Source organism: Coenobita brevimanus, chromosome 62 (genome assembly GCF_032717465.1).
Source record: "Coenobita brevimanus isolate Jiangsu-jjx chromosome 62, ASM3271746v2, whole genome shotgun sequence".
Taxonomy (NCBI): Eukaryota; Metazoa; Arthropoda; class Malacostraca; order Decapoda; family Coenobitidae; genus Coenobita; species Coenobita brevimanus.
In genome coordinates, this window is record NC_137015.1 from 29,289,954 (window position 1) to 29,310,284 (window position 20,331).

A 20,331-nucleotide genomic window follows, 5' to 3' on the forward strand; every position below is an offset into this window, starting at 1 on the left:
CTGACGATCTAGGCGGGAAATTATTCAGTGAGTGAGACATTCCCGAGTACAGTAGCACAGTATTTGTAAGTTAAATATTTACAGTACTGTACTGTTCTGGTAAGTTTATGTGCAACTTAAAGTACTATTAAATAACGTTAAAGCAAGAAATAAAGTCTTATAACCAGTTTACCTGATAGGCGTCAGAATATTGCCTTTTTTATTTGTTCGTTTTTTCCACAGTGCTGTTCAGTATTTGTAAGTTAAATATTTACTGTTCTCGTATGTACTGTACTTGTAAGCACTTAAACAAAGTTAAATCATTAAATAAAGCCTTGTAACCAGATAACCCGAATTATATGATTACCCATGATCGGCGTCGGAATATTGCCTTTTTTGTTTGTTCGTTAAACTCTTACTGTACTGCTTTTCTACAGTACTGTATTTGTAAGTTAAATATTTACTATTCTGGTATGTACTTTTAAGCAATTAAAGCATTAAATAAAGCCTTGTAACCAGTTAACCTGATTTATATGATTACCCATGATCGGCGTCGGAATATTGCCTTTTGTTTGTTTGTTCGTTAAAGACTTATAATAAGAGAAAAATACATTTTTGTCTCGGTATCTTTACCTATTTGCTCAGGTTTGCTGTAATGGTTTGCAACTTGTAGAAAACTGTGAAAACTTTCGGGAAGTGAACGAAAATCTGGGACATGACCTTGACTTCACCGTCTCATGTATCATCTGTCATGTAACTGTCAGTTCACCACCGGCTATCGTGATGAGTGGATGTACGATTTTTTCGCTCGTGGCCATGCCTAACCACACATAGTTACACCCATTATCTCGCCCCAGACAGAAAATACAACCTTTTTCCTCCCTTGCAAAACACAAACAACCACCCTGTTTATGAGACAGCAATATATATTGCGAAAATAACAAGGTAAAATGATAAAGATGAACGTAAAATGATTGAGAAAGATGAACATGTTATGACGGAAGAAATACGTTTTCCCTGTCTGTAAACGTATTTATTTCTGCTTTGTATCTGTATTCGTAATAATTAGACTTATTGTTAGTTCTGAAACTGCATTACGATTCTATTTTTAGCCATTCTCGTGGTGTGGGAGCTGGAAGTTGTGACACAACTTCCTTATTGCTAATCGGACTGACCCTCCACTTTATTCTTTCGTGGCAGAGTCTAGCCTTGGAGGACGTGCAGTTTTCTCATTTAGGACTGAAAATTCAACTCTTTCGCTCCCTTTTCCAAGCATGGGCACAACGATAACGTAAAAAATAACTCGAAACTACCATAAACATATATCAAAAAGGTGAAAATGTATTCATAACATTTTTTTTTTCCAGCCATTCCTAACAGATTATGTACTGAAATCATTCGATATCACAGTACAGTACTGCATTTCTAAGTTAAATATGTACTGTTCTGGTATGTACTTGTAAGTTAAAGCACTGGTACCAGTTAACCTAATTTATTACCTATGATCGGCGTCGGAATGTTTCCTTGTTTACGTACAGTATTTGTGTGTTGAAGTTTTGCTCAGGAATACTGTATTTGTGAGTTATAACATTAAATAAACCTTCTAACCACTTAAAGTGCTTTCTAGTGACAGATAACAGCAAAACAACGCATTTGGGGGGTCTAGGGAGCAAAATACGGAATAGTTTAAATATACGCGATTTCGCACCTAACACGGCACGGTAGGAACGAAACCCTCGTGTTCCGTGCGAGTTACCTGTACTATAGATCAGTGTGTCGTATCATTTATAAATTCTCCTACATGCTTTCACGCTTTGGCCTTGGTCACCCAATGGCAGCCCTTCACACTGCTCAGTCTCTGGCAGCCTCCCTATTCAGTCCCTTTTCTCAGAGGACACACTCGGTGACCTTGTCCCAGGTCTTTTTCATTCTTCCTCTTGCAACCCTGCCCTCAGCTTTCACACCACTTTCTGCACACATCATCCTCCATCCTCTTCATATGCTCAGTATAAATACTTTACTATATTTGTTTAAATGACTCTAAAACTACACAAATGAACTCGTTAAAATACTGTATGTTCTTTAATTCGTTTCAGAAAATATATACCGGGTATGCCATTAAAAATAAAAATACACTTTCTTTATCTATAAATCACTTGCCTGTATATATGGTATATTAAAATCTTAGATAGCATAAATAGAATAAAAACCAGAATGAAAGTACAATAAATGTTTGCAGCATATTTTTTATCCTAAAAGCACACTGTACCAAACTTGGATCTTGTCTGATTCGTACTCCACACCTTCAGCATTACGATATTGTCTTACATCTAATCTCAGCTTATATCCTCAGTGTAGTAAGAAAGTATTGTAAGTCACTCCTGGTGCCTCATTACCTGTAGACATCACTTCAACTCCCTTAACTGAAAAAAAAAAATTATTATTAAACAAACAAAAGAATGTCAGAAATCTTTCTGATCTGCTGACTGGTATAAATAAACGTGCATATACATGAGGTACACCACTTTGTTACCATCACTACTTATGCACTCCTACAGTCTCTAAATACCTCCACAGTAATATCAAAATATAATACTTGTTTACACACACTAAACAAAAATCAAATGTATAATGTTTTACAGCTGCTGTTCAGTACAACAGTGCTGTTGGGGAACAGAGTAGACAGCCTTTCTCAACCCTCTTCTCTCATTATCAGTATCCACTCTTAGTGTTGTTTGCCTTACAATATCAGAAATGAACAATGCAAACTTAGCTGATCAGTATTTAATAAAAACATGTTGTCATTCACATGAAAACCTATCAGGTAGAATGAAACCAGTAAACTCTCAGTTATCCATCGTCGCAATGTCCAGCACCAAAATGGGAAGCAGCCAGTGGCTCAGTAGTGTATCCGATGCCAGAACGGGAAACAACCGGCGGTTCTGTGCAATATCCGGCACCGAAACGGGAAGCAGCCGGCAGTTCTATGCAGTATCCAACGGTGAGGCGTATCATCTGGTATGGACGTGGGAACCAACCAGCGCCTGGGAAAACCCTGCAACGAGCCAGCCAATCAGAATGCGTTGCGGGAGTGGCCCACCCAGCACACTGAGCCTACTGTTGCTCTCTCATTCTCTCTCGAGGATCCCATTCAATGAAGACATACCTATGTGCATTGCTTTTGTGACCATGTGGTGGCAAAACCTTAGTGCTGTGACTTACTCTGTGGCCTCTTATTCCTTGCTGATTGTTGTAAAGCTTGTAGCCTCTCAGTACTTCATTTCCTAGTGCTGTGTTATGATTCAGTATTACTGCACATGTGCTTACTGCTACTGGACCACACATGATTAAGTGCACTGCACTGTACAGCCTGGTGTACAACTCTACCCTCCACTGATGCCAACAGTAGGTGAATACATAGTACACTATGTACTGTATTGCTGTACTGTATGAATACTGTATTGAATTTTATGTTGAATTTTCATCTTTTACTTGTGGGAAAGTTTTTAGGATAGAGGGGTCGAGACGTATAGTAACACGTTTTCTGACGCGATGCCAGATGTTGAGCCAATGGAGAGGGGGTACTATGCAGTGTCCAATGTTATGCAGTAACCGGCACAGGATTGGCTGAATTGCGCCGGATGATTGAGAGTTTACTGCTCAAGCATACTCCGATATCCAGCAGTGTTGTGTACCAGTGGGAGTGTTTGGAGAGTGAGTTGCCGGATATCGAAGCAGTTTTCCCCATAAGGCACTGAAGAACAGCCAGAGATGCATTCCTGGCCCAAACCCAAACTCTCATATACCTTACTCAATCAGTAGTGACTGACACAGAAATGCCATGGGTAATGTTATTTTCCTCATAAACAGTACTATTGCTAAAAAATAGGACATGAAACATCACATACAAACATGTTATGGCAATTTATTTATGACAGAGAGAGTGGACGAGTGTGGCTGTGCGGGCCAGGCGGGCAGTACGCTAAGCTGGGGTGGGAGAGGGCAGGGGGACAGGGAAGGAGACATGCCTGGCATCGCTGAGCGTGGCGGGTGATGAAGGGGGGACGGTGGGGGTTGGGGATGGAGGGAGAAGTGAGGGAATGGAGAGAGGACAGGGAATGCCACGCACGCCACCACATCTGTATTCAGACACGTGCATTTCAAACTAGGAAGTGAAGGAAAATGTGAAAAATAAAAGAAGGAAAGGCAAAAATTAAGGTGAGTGAATGTAATAGTAAAGGTAAACGTAAAAGTGAGAAAGTAAAGATGCAAGTGAAGGTGAAATTGAAAATGAAAGAAATAGTGAAAGTGAGTGTAAAGGTGAAGATGGATGTGAAAGTGAAAGTGAGCATGGAAGTGAATATGAAATTGAATATGAATGTCAAAGAGAACGTGAAAGGAAAGGTAAAAATGAAAGGGAGGGTGAAGATAAAGGTGATGACTGAACAAAAATACAGAGAAAGCCTGATAATCCAGGCTGTATGGTGTGAAGGGGTGCCCAAATAGTCCAAAATCACAATTAATCCAGTGGAAACAAAACACAAGTACTGTTAGACTGATTTATTTTCTGGTATATGTACACTTTAAGTAGCAGAAAGACTTGACCTGTTCAATTCATAGTCCTCCAGCTTGTATCTGTATTTTTCTGACTATTTTCTGTTAGGTAAATTTCTTTTTCTTGCGAAAAATTTCCTCCCTGTTATTATCGTCAAGTTCCTCAAGTCGTACCTATAATTGTTTCCAGTGCAGTGGAAGAAACTCAGCGTGCTCAAAAGTTTATTTTGTTTCCCCTATTTCCCAACTGGAGGTTACCTAGCCAATGTGCCATGCCAGATATGGCATTGGCGATCATGGACTTCCATTCTTCTCTCTCTTTTGTCATCTGCAACAAATCTGTAGTCTTCCACTTGCCACCTGTGACTCTCACTATTCCATTCATGTACAACTTACTTGGTCTACCCTGAAATCTTTTACCTTCCATTTTTCCTGCCAAACTCAAAGACTCCATCTTTCCTCATCTTATCATGCATCCCAAGAAGTGCAGTTGTCTTCTTCTAATTACTATCAGTAGCTCTCAACTTGTTTCCATTCTCTCTAATATTTTCTCATTTGTAACTTTCTGTCACGACACATTCAAACCTCTTCCCTAGAAGCACATCTCTGCTGCTTCCAGTCTCTTTTTCCATATTCTTATAGATAGTCCACGCCTCGCAGCAATACAGCATCGCAGGCCACACATATGTTTTCACCATCCTCTTTCTACTTTATATCGATATATTTCTATTTGTCAAGAGGCTTTTCATTCTTTTGAAAACCCTTTTGCCCTCACTAATTCTCCTTCTAATTTCACTGTCACACCGTGCATCATTGGTTACCTGACTTCCCAGATAACAAAACATCTTCACTTGATTTATTTTTTTGTTTCTGAGATTCACATTACATCTAAACTCCCTACCTTTTGTTATTACCATGTATTCCATCTTTTTCAAATTTGTGCTTAATTCATTTTCTTCGCTAACTCTGTTCACTATTCATAAGTTTCTGTAACTTTTCCCCTGAGTCCGCAATCAACACTGTGACATAGGCATACCTTATATTATTGATGTGGCTTCCCACTTATAAACCCTCCATATCATCCGCTTCTCTAATTATCGTTTCCCCACATAATAAAAACAGGTCCGGGGACAACACACAACCCTGTCGCACTCCTCATTTTACCTGTACCTAATCACTTAGGTCTTCAATTTTTACTGCTGCTTTCTGTTCCCTGTATAGATTTGCTATCAACCTCAGATCCTTCCCATCAACTCCTATTCTTTACAATATTTGAATTAACTCCACATGTTTGTTTCACTTTGTCAAAATCTTTTTTGTAGTCTATAAAACATAAATATATATCTTTCTGCACTTCTGTTACTTTTTTTGCCATCTTTAAAACAAAAATAGCATTGTGATACTCTTTCCCTCTGTGAAGCCTAACTGTTCTTCATCAGTCTCACTTCTAATCCTTACCCTCATTCTGTCCGCTATCACACTTAAGATAACTTTAGTAACCTGGCTCATAATACTGATTGTTCTATGCTTGCTGCACTCCAGTGTTCCAGGCTGCTTGGATATGGCTAGAAACACTGACTTCACCATTTGCTCTGGTAATTCTCCCGAATTATACATACAGTTAGCCATCCGCGTTATTCTCTCCAAGCCAAAGTCTTCAAGCGCCCTCAGCATCTCAACAGCTATTCCGTCTTCTCCTGTAGCTTTTCCTGCTTTCATTTTATTTATTGCTTTCTGTATGCATCCCATCAAAATTGCTGGTCTCTCTAATACCTCTGATACCTCAATATCATATTCTCTCTCCTCATTCACGTCATCAAACAAGTCTGTTAAATATTCCTTCCATCACTCCAGCATGTTGTTCAACTCCATCACCATTGTTCCCATCTGTTTTCATTATCGAATTTCCTGCATTCCAACTTTTCTTTCCCATTAGAATCTTAATCATTTCACACATCATCTGAAGATTTCTCTTACCAAGGTCTTCTATCTCTTCACACTGTCTGTTCATCCATTCCCCGTTCATTTTGTTACAGGCTCGTCTTATTTATTGATTTATTTCTCTGTATCTCTGTTCATTTATTCCCTTGAATCTTCTTGATTCCATCATGTTGAGAATCTTCTCTGTTATCCATTGTTGTCTTATTTTCTCTCTTCTCCATTACTTCATCAGCAGTCGCCACCATTGCCTTCCCCAGTGCCTTACTGACTTTCTGTATTCCATGGCTTTGTTGCTTCTTCCATTTACCTGTATTTTTCTTGAAGTCTTCTACTGTATTTCTCTTTTACCTCACTACTTTTGCTGAGCATTTCAAGAGACCTTAGTGCTTTATTTTTCCTTTCTATTCTCTTCAGCTTCATTCTCACTCTCAACACAACTGGAGGTTAGGTTAGGTTAAATTATTAGGCACAGTTAAGCTAGGTTAGGCCAGATTTAGTTAAACACTTTGGTTAGAACAGCCCCTTCCACAATTACATTATTGAATCAAACAAGAGTTGTCACAGCAGAACAGCTAAAAACAACGGGGAAACAGATTTGGCAAGAAACGTTTATTTACCAACCCAGAAATAATCAGAAAAATATAACAGACTATCAGGAAGAACTGATTTGGTAAGGTGCTTTTTCTGCTTAAAGTAAAGTGTATGTTAAGTCCCCTCAATGGCCGTGAGTTCAGAAATTTGTGTGCTCCTGTGGCTGGCCTTGAGACCATTATTTCAAAGTTCTAAAATCACTTTCCTTTTCTTATAGGTGTGAAAAGACTCATCTGGCACACCTGGCTTCCCCCTGAAACTCATCCTGTGATTTGCTATGATTCGTAAAGTAATTAATAAAACATTGGCATGTAAACATATCAGTGAAAACATGGGATGAAGTGATCGCCTGACTGCATACGGTGGTAGAGTAGGGTCATGTAAACATACCAGTGGCCTTCGTTCCCTTCCCATAATTGTTTGCAGTTTTTTATAGCTCGTCCTAACTCAGCATCACTGACACCGGTACAGTAAAGCGTTGTTCAAGGCTGGCAGCTATGAAGGAGTTTTGGAATACATTATTGTTTGTATCAATGCTGTCTCTTTCACATGTACACATAAGAACAAACAAAAGAATGAGCAGTAAGGTACACTTTAACCCTTTAACCGCGGGTGTCATTCCAGAATGACGTTGCAAAAACTGGACCAAACCGCGGGTGTCATTCTCGAATGTTTGTGAATATTTTGAATACCCCGCGTTTTTTCCGTGCGCCAATTGTTTCAAGGGAGAGTAGCTATTAAGTTCTTTCACTCCAGCCGACCCCCACCTCCCTCTTCCCCCCCCTGGGGCCCCACCTCCCACCCCCTGGGCCCCCCACCCCACCCCTGACCAAGCGCGCATCAGTATCTGTCCAGCTGTGTGAGTGACAACACATGTTGATGTGGCAGTGAAGTGCAGGCAATTACAGTGCCTTTTACCTGTCTCAGTGAACACAGAGTGGGTGTTTATCGTATGTGCAGTGTTCATATATGTTTATAGTATTATTATCAGAATGTGATTGGCATTTGGTAATGGTGTGTGAGCGAAAAATGGTGATTACAACACCGCTGATGTGGCAGTGAAGTGCAGGCAATTACAGTGCCTTTTACCTGCCTCAGTGAACACAGAGTGGGTGTTTATCGTATGTGCAGTGTTCATATATGTTTATAGTATTATTATCAGAATGAGGTTGGCATTTGGTAATGGTGTATGAGCGAAGGTAATGATGTGTGAGCGAAAAATAGTGATTTTACACCCCTCACTTCTAACGGCACTGCCTGTCCTGTGAAAGTCAACGAAGTCATGAAACCTACATCAATGGAAAGCTGAAGGTTAGTACTTTCTAATGGTACCTTATTTTTTTCTCTAGCTTTATTCTGTGCAGAGTTATTAAGGTTAAAAGGTTTGTTTACATTTGGCTGAAACCCCCGCGGGAGAGGACAGTCAGACCAAAACAATACCCGCGGTTAAAGGGTTAAGGAGCAGAAATAACTGTCAGCTCAGTCGATCCAATATATGTTGGGAAGCGCGATGTCAGATGAAGAATGTGGAACTGAATGCCAACTTACAAGAACATGTGGGATGGGAGAGTAATTTTTTTTTATTAGCAAACATTTTTGTTCCTTTTCGTCCCCTAAAATTGTGAAACCCATAAATTTTGTCTATGCATACAGCCTAAAGACCTTACCAATTCAATTCATATTTTCTAGTTTATTTTCTGTATTTTTCTGACAGTTTTGAGTGTGGTAAATTACCTTCTCTTGTTGAAAGATTTCCTCCCTTATTATCATCAGATTGCTTAAGCTGTACCTACGATTGATTCCGGCACAGTGGAAGAAACCCAGTATACTCAGAGGTGGATTTCGTTTGCCAATTTCCAAACTGGAGCCCAGGTTAGGTTAGGTTAAATTATTATGTGGCTAAGCTAGGTTAGGTTAAGTTATAAATTGGCTCACCAAACTCCACCCCACCACTCTTTCGGTTGACTTGTGAGCAAGTGTGGGTGGGGTGTTGACTCACGCTTGTTTACCTGTGGCTCGTTCGCTAGCATTCAGATGCTCACTGTTTAAACTGGAGCTATCGCACGGATAATTTTATGTATTATTGTACCACTGAACCATTCATGTGTCACCCCTTGTACACATTTACAATTACACTGCTCAGCCAATCATCTGGGACAACACTCTCATACTGTATATAATCGTACGGTATTTATCAGGACCGTGATTAACCCCACTCCTGTATATCCTGAGGTTTTCAACATTTCAGCAGTCAGCCCAGATACACCTGCTGCCTTCCCCACCTGCATCCTACCTATTGCCCTGCTGGTAGTAGCAACATCAATCAGCGGCCAGGGGCCCAAACACTGGATCTGCTGGCTCCAAACTTTCCCTGTCCCAGTCAAACTCTATATTTAACAACTGGTTATAATGCTCATTCCAGGCGTCTTTAATATCCCGACTGTTCACCACTACCTTTCCTTCATCATTCTTTACACACTGCTTACCTATGATATCCATGTTTTCCCTCTTCATCTGATTTGCCATCTTAAATATCATATTCTTCTCTTCCACACTGTTTAGGTTATCAAGGAAAAGTCTTATAGACACAGACTTTGCCCTGCAAACGTCGTTTCTAGTCCTACGCTTGGCAACCAAGTATTCCTCTTTGTTGCCACCCTTTTTCCATACCCAGAAAAGTCTTCTTTTCTCCTTAACTGCAGTTTCTACACCATCATCCCACTACCAAGTTTCTTTATATCTTGGGGGGCCCCTTGTCCATCCACACACTGAATCAGTAAATCTCAGGAGATTGATCTTGAGAGATTTGTATTGTTCATTTACACTTTTGTCAGTGGCTCCCTGTTCAGCCACCACTATAGAAGTCATCCCTTACTGCTTGGTATTTCAACATCCATACTTTCCTCCTAGGCGCATAGGTCCTCTTTTTCATTGCCCGCTCCTTAAGTACCATGTCACATATCAGTAACTTGTGTTGCTGGACACACTCCTTGCTCCCTGTATCTTTAACATCCTTTACTAACCTCTTATCAGCTGTCCTGACCAGGAAATAGTCCATATGCCTGCAAGTTCCCCCAGACTCATGTGTAATCAACCTACTCCCTTCCTAAGATGTATGATGCACACAATCACGTTAATTTCCTCCCCAAACACAAGTATCCTTTCCCTTTCCTCATTTCTTGTGCCATATGCACATCATCCATGTACTCCTTCATATCCTTGAGCTGCTTCACCTACATGACCATTCAAGTCCCCTCGCAAAACTACAATCTCACCATCCCCCATATCACTTATTACACGTATTAAGTCACCCAAGAAGCTATCCTTCTGTACCTCATCCAAGCCGATATAAATTGAAACATTATCCCACCGAACAAAATTTTCACTATCATTATCCGTTCACCTGTTCTCATTACATGCATGACATATTCCACCCATTTCTCCTTAACCAACATGTCCACACCACCATATCCATCTGCTCTACTCTGCCAAAATAACTTGTAACGATAATCCCACCCTGCAATCATTCTGGCTGATCCTCCTCTATATCTTGACATTTTGTACGCATCCAGCATCCACCCACCTCCTACTCAGTGCCTTAACTGCTTCCCCTGATTTAAATGGGTTAGAGAATTTTGAGAGCTATTAGTGGATTCATGTAGTGAATGCAGGTATTTTTGTGGGATTTAAGATTCTTCAAGTTATATTGAATTTAGCCTGAATCTGATTACTGTTTAAGTTTGTAGGTAAGTATATGCACCGAAGAACAGTATCTGTATAGTTCATTACTTTGTTAGAAGTAAATTAAGTTTCATACCTCTTCCAACTGAACTTCAACTTACCCTGCAGTTCTGATGTGAGTCTTTTGTCCACCTCAATCACAGGCTATGATTTCAATGAAGGGATTGATTACCATCGCCTCTTCCTGTCCTACCGACACTCAGGGTTCCAGGCCACCAGCTTTGGGTGTGCTGTGGAAGAGATAAACAAGATGGTATGTAAAAATTTCCTGGAGTTTGTTTAATCTCCATCAGTTGCCATTTTTTAAAACATACAATAGTTAGTTTTACATGCATATAGTACAGTAATCCTAGAATATGTCAATTTAATTTGGGAAAAGGTAAAAAGTATATTAACCATGTACCATCAGCAGCAAAATTCTTCTCACCTCTTCAGCTTTTGTCTACATGGACTTGATAATCAGCATGTTGAATGTGTAGCAGTTGACAGTAATGTCTGTTTGTACACAGATCATTATCATTAGTGTCACTTGCTTCAAATTCAAGAGACTGGTTTTCATAGTCCATGAAATGAAAAGCAACAGCAGTTTTGTTATTGAAAGTATGTCACTCAGTTTCCAGATAGTCGTATACTGTATAGTGAGAGTGAGTATTCCTGAACAGTCATGTATAGTGAGAGTAAGTGGCAGGCACACACCCCTCATTCCATTCTAGTGGCCCAAGGTTGAAGCACCTTCAGTGTCCATCATTAATGTTGCATGCAGCTTTGTATTTTGTATGGCATAGGGAGAGGGCAGATTTTACCAGAGAAACCATATTTTTCTCCATAATTCATACATCCATAGAGGCCAGGAACAACTTTGTCCACCCCTGGGGGTAGGTTTTTTTTTCAACAATACTCCCCCAGTATCCCTGCTTGTCATAAAAGGTGACTAAAAGGGTTGGCGGAGGGTTAGTGCCCCTCCCCGGAAAACAACTAACTAAAAAGGCAAACAAGAAGCCTCGGACAAGGACTGACCAAAAGATGACGACCCAGGACCGGACAAAGGATATGGTAATAGCAACTTGGAATGTAAGAGGAGCGAATGATGAGGTGAAAGAGAGAGAGAGAGATTGTCCACGTGCTTGAGGGTGCGAAAGTGGATGTATGTGGAATAACTGAAAGAGAATGGAGAGGAGAAAGTCTGAGAGAATGGGAGTATGGATGGGGTATATGTGCAGGAGTAGGTGAGAATGAGAGGGCAAAGGAAGGAGTACGGATAGTTGTGAGTAAAAGTTGGAAGAAGAGCATAAGACAGTATGGATCACTTGGGTCAAGGATTGTGTGGGTAAGGTTGAAAGTTGGAATACAAATGTGGGCGATTGTGTGTGTGTACGCACTAACGCAAGATTGTCCTAGCAAAGTGAGAGAAGAGTTCTGGACAAATGTGGAAGTGTGCATGGAAAGGTTTGGAAGGAATGAGAGAGTGTTTTTGATCGGTGATATGGATGGTAAAGTAGAGAATGTGAAGGTGGATGGAATAGTTGGTGAGTGGTGTGTGGCGGCTGAGATAGATGAGAATGGTAGTGTGTTAGTGGACATTTGTGCTGGGAAGGGGTTGGTGATAGCCAAAACCCTCTTCAGGCATAAAATGATCCACAGGTATACATGGTGAGTGATGAGAAGGGTGGGTGGTGAACTGAATGAAAGGAAGGCAATGATTGATTATGTGTGTGTGGATGAAAGGATGCGAAGATGTGTTTTTGGATTCAAGAGCTTATAGAGGTTGGGGGAGTGGACTTTCTGACCACTACTTGGTGTGGCCAGAATTAGGATCCAAGTTAGATGGAGAAATAGAAGAAGGGAAAGATGAGAGGAAGGAGTAGTTGGAAGGAGAGTGGAAAGGTTACAAGAGGATGAGAAAAAGGCAGAGTATAAGAGAGAAGTGGAGGAACGATTGGGCAAATATGAATTGGAGCAGATGGGGGACGTGGAAGGTGTGCGCAGGATATTTACAGAAGAAATGTGTGCAGCATGTGATGTGGTGTGTGGGAGGAAGAGAAGACGGAGGGGGGTGCAAGGAACAGCGTGGTGGACTGAAGAGGTGACAGGCTGTGGCACAAAAGAAGAAAGCATACAATGAATGGACGAGAAATAGGGGTGTGGAAGAAGTTGAGAGGCGGAAGAGAGAGTTATATATAGAAAGAAAGAGAGAGATGAAAAGATTAGTAAGAGACTGAGTAAGAGAGTGGATGAGGAATGTGGATGAGGAATTTGGAAGGAATTTGTGTGTAAAGTGGAGGGACTGTAAGAAAATGTTCTGGAAAGTGGTGAAGAGTAAGACAAGGTGGAAGTGTGGTTAGCAGGGGAGTGAAAGATAAAAATGGTAGATTACCAGTGGAGAAGGGAGAAAAAGTGAGCAGATGGAGAGAACACTTTAAGGAATTGTTGAACATAGAGGATGGAAGTAATGTGAGTATAAGTGGCTGGGGAATGGCTGGGAGAAGGAGGGAGGTGAGAAGACAGGAAGAAATCAGTAGGATAGAAGTTGTGGAACCAGTGAAGAAATTTAAATTGGGGAAAGCCCCTGGAATTGATGGAGTGTGTGGTGAAATGCTGAAGCATGGGGGAGAGATAGTAGTAGAATGGATGTGGAAGATGTGCAGAGTGGCCTGGAAGGAAGGTAGAGTCCCGGAGGATTGGAAGTCAGGTATAATTATTCCCCTGTACAAAAGAAAAGGGGAAAAAGAAGTGTGTGGTAATCATAGGGGCATTTGTCTTCTTAGTATAATAGGAAAAGTGTATGGTAGGATACTTATCGACAGAGTTAGAGAAAGAACAGAGAAATTAGTTGGAGAATAACAGGGAGGCTTTAGGAAGGGAAGAGGTTGTGTAGATCAGATATTCATTCTTAGATCATTAGTGGAAAAGTTTCTAGAGAAGGGAAAGAAGTTGTATGCGGCTTTCATGGATTTGGAGAAAGCACATGACAGGGTGGATAGACAAGGATTGTGGAAAGTATTAAGAATATATGGAGTAGATGGGAAGTTGTTGAATGCTGTGAAGAGTATGTATGATGGTGCTAAGGCTGCAGTGCGTGTGGATGGTGAACTAAGTGAATTTTTCTCTTTGAAGGTTGGGTTGAAACAGGGATGTGTCATGTCTCCATGGTTGTTCAACCTGTAGATGGATGGGTTAATAAAAGAGGTACAAGGTAGGGTTGTGGATGTTGGAGTGGCCTTGGTGAGAGAGGATAGTGTTTGGAAACTCCCTGTACTGTTGTTTGCAGATGATACTGTGTTGTTGAGTGAAGACGAAGGGGAGCTGCAAGGCTTGGTGGATGAATTTGGGAGAGTGTGTAAGAAACGGAATCTAAAGGTGAATGTAGGGAAGAGTAAAGTGATGGTCTTTGAGAGAGGTGAAGTCAGTGAATATACAGTGAGGTTGGATGGTGAGGAATTGGAAAATGTGAGTACGTTTAAGTACTTAGGTAGTGTGATGAGTAAGGATGGAGGTTTGGAGGGTGAAGTGCTTGAAAGGGTACAGCAGGGAAGAAAGGTTGCTGGTTCTTTGAAAGCAGTGATAAGAAACAGGGAAGTGAGCATGGAGGTGAAAAAGTTACTACATGACAGTGTTGTGATACCAACTCTAACGTATGGAAGTGAAGCTTGGACGTTGTTGGAAGGACACAAATCAAGAGTGAGAGCAGTGGAAATGAGTTATTTAAGAGGAGCCTGTGGAGTCACATGGAGAGACAGGCTGATGAATGAGGATATAAAGGAGCATTGTGGTGTGGATGTGGATGTGATAGGATGTGTTATGAGGAACACACTGAGGTGGTTTGGCCATGTGGAGAGGATGGAGGGTGAAAGACTGATGAAGAGAGTGTATGTGAGTGAGGTGGAGGGGGGAAGAGGGAGGGGGAGGCCGAGGATGAGATGGAGGGATGGGGTGGAGAGGTACTGTATATGAGAGAGGGGGGTGTGAGTTGGGAGCAGGGCAGTGAAATGGCGGAGGACAGGCTGACGTGGAGGCGATTTGTTTGTGGACACCCCAAACGGGATTGAGGCGTCTGACAATAGATAGATAGATAGAAGTATGATTGATGATGAAACAGATGATATCCTTGTTTTTAACTGTGCAGTATTATCCTATTGGACTGCTGTAATGAGCAAGGAAGTTTTAATCGCTGAAAAAAAAAAATGATTACATCAATATCCAGACCTAATTGACCTTGTTAACATAAAGTGAAGAAATCCAAAGCAGGACTGTCCAAGTACTCTGGGATGTTAATCAAGGAAAAAGAAATAGGCTTCTGGATAAAATGCTCTTGCTTCCTGTGCTACAACCTGTATGAGACTGCATCCACCTGTGAGATGTTGGCCCATAGATATACTGTCAGGATTTCAGGCGATCTTGAAAACCCTGTATTCCCACTGCATGGTTTATTGAAGAGCTTAGCTGTTACACCTGCAGAGTGTGGTTGATTTCTGACTTTCATACGATCTTTCAGGGCACAGATAGAGGATTTCCTTTGTGTGTTGCTCATGTCATCCCTAGGCTGTTTACAGAAGGTCTGCTGTTCTCAGCCTGACTCACTGATGGGTCATTGCGAAACATTTGGTTGCCCTCCCTTACATTTCCCTTCCCCTACTGGTGAAGCAAATATCCCCCTGTATTTTTTTACTGATATAGAGATTAATAGAAGAGAAATTAAATGGTAAAATAACATTTATATAAGTGAATGAGAAGAAAAGTATATGATAATTTGTTAATAATAAAAGTATACAGTACTAGTTAATAGGGAAAATATCTACATAATTTCATGCACCGTACATACATAGAAACAACATTGATATTATAAGCGAATGATTAGAAAATGTAATGTAAATGGAATGTAAGCGGTGCAAATGATGAGGTGAAATAGAGAGAGATTGTCCAGGTGCTGGAGGGTGCAAAAGTGGATGTATGTGGAATAACTGAAACAAAATGGAGAGGAGAAAGTGTGAGAGAATGGGAGTATGGATGGGGTATATGTGCAGGAGTAGGTGAGAATGAGAGGGCAAAAGAGGGAGTATGTATAGTTGTGAGTAAAAGATGGAAGAAGAGCATAAGACAGTATGGATCACTTGGGTCAAGGACTGTGTGGTTAAGGTTGAAAATTGGAATACAAATGTGGGCGATTGTGTGTGTGTATGCGCCAATGCAAGATCGTTCTAGCAGAGTGAGAGAAGAGTTCTGGACAAATGTGGAAGTGTGCATGGAAAAGTTTGGAAGGAATGAGAGAGTGTTTTTGATCGGTGATATGAATGGTAAAGTAGGGAGTGTGAAGGTGGATGGAATAGTTGGTGAGTGGGGTGTGGCGGCTGAGATAGATGAGAATGGCAGTGCGTTAGAGGACATTTGTGCTGGGAAGGGGTTGGTGATAGCCAATACCCTCTTCAGGCATAAAATGATCCACTGGTATACATGGTGAGTGATGAGAAGGGTGGGTGGTGAACTGAATGAAAGGAAGGCAATGATTGATTATGTGTGTGTGGATGAAAGGATGCAAAGATGTGTAATGGATGCAAGAGCTTGTAGAGGTTGGGGGAGTGGACTTCCTGACCACTACTTGGTGGTGGCCAGAATTAGGATCCAAGTAAGATGGAGAAATAGAAGAAGGGAAAGACGAGAGGAAGGAGTAGTGGAAGGAGAGTGGAAAGGTTACAAGAGGATGAGAAAAAGGCAGAGTACACTACCCTCGCGTCCAACACGTGTTAGTCCAGCACGATTCATGTCCAGCACGGAGAGCAAATAATTAGTATTATTTAATACGATTTAATTACTGCAACACGAGTGTGTTAGCATAACACGCACGGAGCTCCGAGAAGTGGGCGAAATCCACAGAGTTCACCCCCGGTCCAACACGGTCATACTGGACATTCCCATGATGATGATAGCCAATGAAAACTTCTGATCAAGTAGCCTTCCCCGCCCGCTGTCGTGACGTGATCGTGATGCCGCCTAATTAAGAACGCATCTGGTGTCATATGATGTTTTGTTTAAATTTCTCCTGGCACAGCGCCACACAGTTGCATAATTCGCATTGGAAGGTGCTTTTTTCTTGCTGCATTTTCTGCCCTTGTTACTGCATTTTACCCAGCTCACGATGCCTAGGAAGCCTTCTGAGAACCCCAAGAAGCGCCGGCACCTCCCTCAGGCCACCAAGCTAGAAAGCATCGAGAGGAAGATGAAAGGGGAGAGGAAAGTTGACATTGCCAAGGCCTACGACATGAATGAAGCCAACGTGAGGACCATAATAAAAAACCAAGACAAGATCCTGGCAGCAGTGAAGGCTTACAGAGTGCTAGGACAGGCAGAAGCAGGACCTTCCATGGCTGTGGACGAAGATAGTGATTCTGAGTGTGATTTCGAAGGATTTGTGAGGGAGTTTGAGGAGGAGCAGCAGCCATTACCTGCTAGTGACACCAGCAGCCATCCTCCGGGGACCTAGTAGGACTACCTACAGCCTTGGATACCACCTTCCATTCCCAGCAAGCCCACCAACACTATCTTAAAAGGTTAGTTATCATTCATAGCACAGTACCATTTATTATAATTACAATAGTACCAATATATGTATAGGTATATGGTAGGTATTTGGGGTGACTTTTCCTAGGGTTGCTGACATAATTCATTTTTCCCCATAAGCTCTGTTGTTTGTCCAACATGTTTTTGGTCCAACACGGGACCCATGCATGACAATATTACCGTGTTGGACGTGAGGGTACTGTATAAGAGAGAAGTGGAGAAACGATTGGCGAAATATGAATTGGAGCGGATGGGGGACATGGAAGGTGTGTGCAGGATATTTACAGAAGAAATATGTGCAGCATGTGATGTGGTTTGTGGGAGGAAGAGAAGATGGATGGGAGTGCAAGGAACAGAGTGGTGGACTGAAGAGGTGAGACAGGCTGTGGCACAAAAGAAGAAAGCATACAATGAATGGATGAGAAATAGGGGCGTGAAAGAAGTTGAGAGGCAGAAGAGAGAGTTATATGTAGAAAGAAAGAGAGATGTGAAAAGATTAGTTAGAGAGAGTAAGAAGAGAGTAGATGAGGAATTTGGAAGGAATTTGAGTGTAAAGTGGAGGGACTGTAAGAAAATGTTCTGGAAAGAGGTGAAGAGAATACGACAGGGTGGAAGTGAGGTTAGCAGGGGAGTGAAAGATAAAAATGGTAGATTACTAGTGGAGAAGGGAGAAAAAGTGAGCAGATGGAGAGAACACTTTAAGGAATTGTTGAACATAGAGGATGGAAGTAATGTGAGTATAAGTGGCTGGGGAATGGCTGGGAGAAGGAGGGAGGTGAGAAGACAGGAAGAAATCAGTAGGATAGAAGTTGTGGAAGCAATGAAGAAAGTTAAATCGGGGAAAGCCCCTGGAATTGATGGAGTGTGTGGTGAAATGCTGAAGCATGGGGGAGAGATAGTAGTAGAATGGATGTGGAAGATGTGCAGATTGGCCTGGGAGGAAGGTAGAGTCCCGGAGGATTGGAAGTCAGGTATAATTATTCCCTTGTACAAAGGAAAAGGGGAAAAAGAAGTGTGTGGTAATCATAGGGGTATTTGTCTTCTTAGTATAATAGGAATATTGTATGGTAGGATACTTATTGACAGAGTTAGAGAAAGAACAGAGAAATTAGTTGGAGAATAACAGGGAGGCTTTAGGAAGGGAAGAGGTTGTGTAGATCAGATATTCATTCTTAGATCTTTAGTGGAAAAGTTTCTAGAGAAGGGAATGAAGTTGTATGCAGCTCTCATGGATTTGGAGAAAGCATATGACAGGGTGTATTGAAAAGGATTGTGGAAAGTATTAAGAATATATGGAGTAGATGGGAAGTTGTTGAATGCTGTGAAGAGTATGTATTATGGTGCTAAGGCTGGAGTGTGTGTGGATGGTGAACTAAGTGAATTTTTCTCTTTGAAGGTTGGGTTGAAACAGGGATGTGTCATGTCTCCATAGTTGTTCAACCTGTAGATGGATGGGGTAATAAAAGAGGTACAAGGTAGGGTAGTGGATGTTGGAGTGGCCTTGGTGAGAGAGGTTATTGTTTGGAAACTCCCTGTACTGTTGTTTTCAGATGATATTGTGTTGTTGAGTGAAGACGAAAGGGAGGTGCAAGGCTTGGTGGATGAGTTTGGGAGAGTGTGTAAGAAACGGAATCTAAAGGTGAATGTAGGGAAGAGTAAAGTGATGGTCTTTGAGAGAGGTGAAGTCAGTGAATATACAGCGAGGTTAGATGGTGAGGAATTGGAAAATGTGAGTATGTTTAAGTACAGGTAAGCCCTTAATTCACGCGAGGGTTACGTTCCCAGACCCTTCGCGTGTGTGGTAAATTCGCATATACATTCTGCCCTTGTGTGCACATAATTACGCCTGTCTACTAAGTATATTACATCTGAATAATACTGTTTATGCATTACATACACCTTATAAACTAGCATAAAGTATGAAAAACAACAAAAATGTAAGAAATTTAACACTGAAACCTGACAAGCACAAGCGTAGGTGGAGACACTTCAGCAGTCTGGTACACAAACCCTCACTGCCTCCCATATGCTACATTCTGCCTTCTTTATTGTCCAAACAGTTGACTCATTCACCCCAAACATACGGTTCTAAGCCAGTTCACAGGCATAGGTGAAGACACTTTAGCTCAGTCTGGTGCACTAGCCCTCACTGACTCCCATATGCTACGTTCTGTCTTCTTTATTGTAAGAACAGTTGACTCACCCCAAACACACGGTTCAGAGACAATTCACCATGAAGTCAATTCACCATCAAAACATGGATGATTCTGTCATTCTATAATTATACTTATTATTGATTAATTAATACAGTACTTTAATAACTAATTTTCAGGTAGATTTTATATCTCATATAAGTCAAAAACTAGTGTACTGTACGTGCTAAATAAACTGATATGTAAATAAATGACGGGGAATCGTCCTGACGGGGAATTGTCGCCGACATTCCTCCCTTAAGTTTGTCCAACACTTTAACTTTCTCTGTCAGCAACATCACTTTACTAATCCGTTTTGGTGTGTTACCACATGCATCACTAGCACTACGCTTAGGCCCCAGGTTGGCAGACAAGGCAAGCAATCACTGGAAGTCAGAAAAATAAGGCACAAATAACGATTCGCGAGTCATGCATGGTTCGACCGTCGGATTCAAACTGACTGTGTGGACTGACCTTCCTCACGCGCGCACACACACACACACAGCCGGAGAGAGCAGAGAGCAGACGTCCCAGCCATCGCTCCTAACCTTGAGTAGTTTCAGGAATTTTGTCTGTCCTGTCTCCTAGGGTCTTTCTTTAAATTTAAAATAATGAAAGTTAGTAGACTACCAAAAATGTAAAGATTTGTTGGCTATAGTATACATGAATGTTTGTGGTTTATTCAGTAACAGCTGTTTTGGTACTTTACATTAAACATGGCCGAAAATGTAAACAGTGAGGGAATGGAATTTCAAGGATTTGATGCTAATACTAATGTCAT

At 41.4% G+C, this 20,331-nt stretch overlaps 1 protein-coding gene across 4 annotated transcripts in view; it reads left to right on the forward strand.

Moving 5' to 3' along the window:
- Nucleotides 1-20,331, forward strand: part of Dhps (Deoxyhypusine synthase) — a 257,857-nt gene that overhangs the window by 44,916 nt on the left and 192,610 nt on the right. For all 4 annotated transcript variants that reach the window (XM_080275735.1, XM_080275737.1, XM_080275738.1 and 1 more), the window contains one exon: nucleotides 10,950-11,059. In XM_080275735.1, coding sequence (XP_080131861.1) covers nucleotides 10,950-11,059 — 110 coding nt within the window. The remainder of the gene's footprint in view (nucleotides 1-10,949; nucleotides 11,060-20,331) is intronic.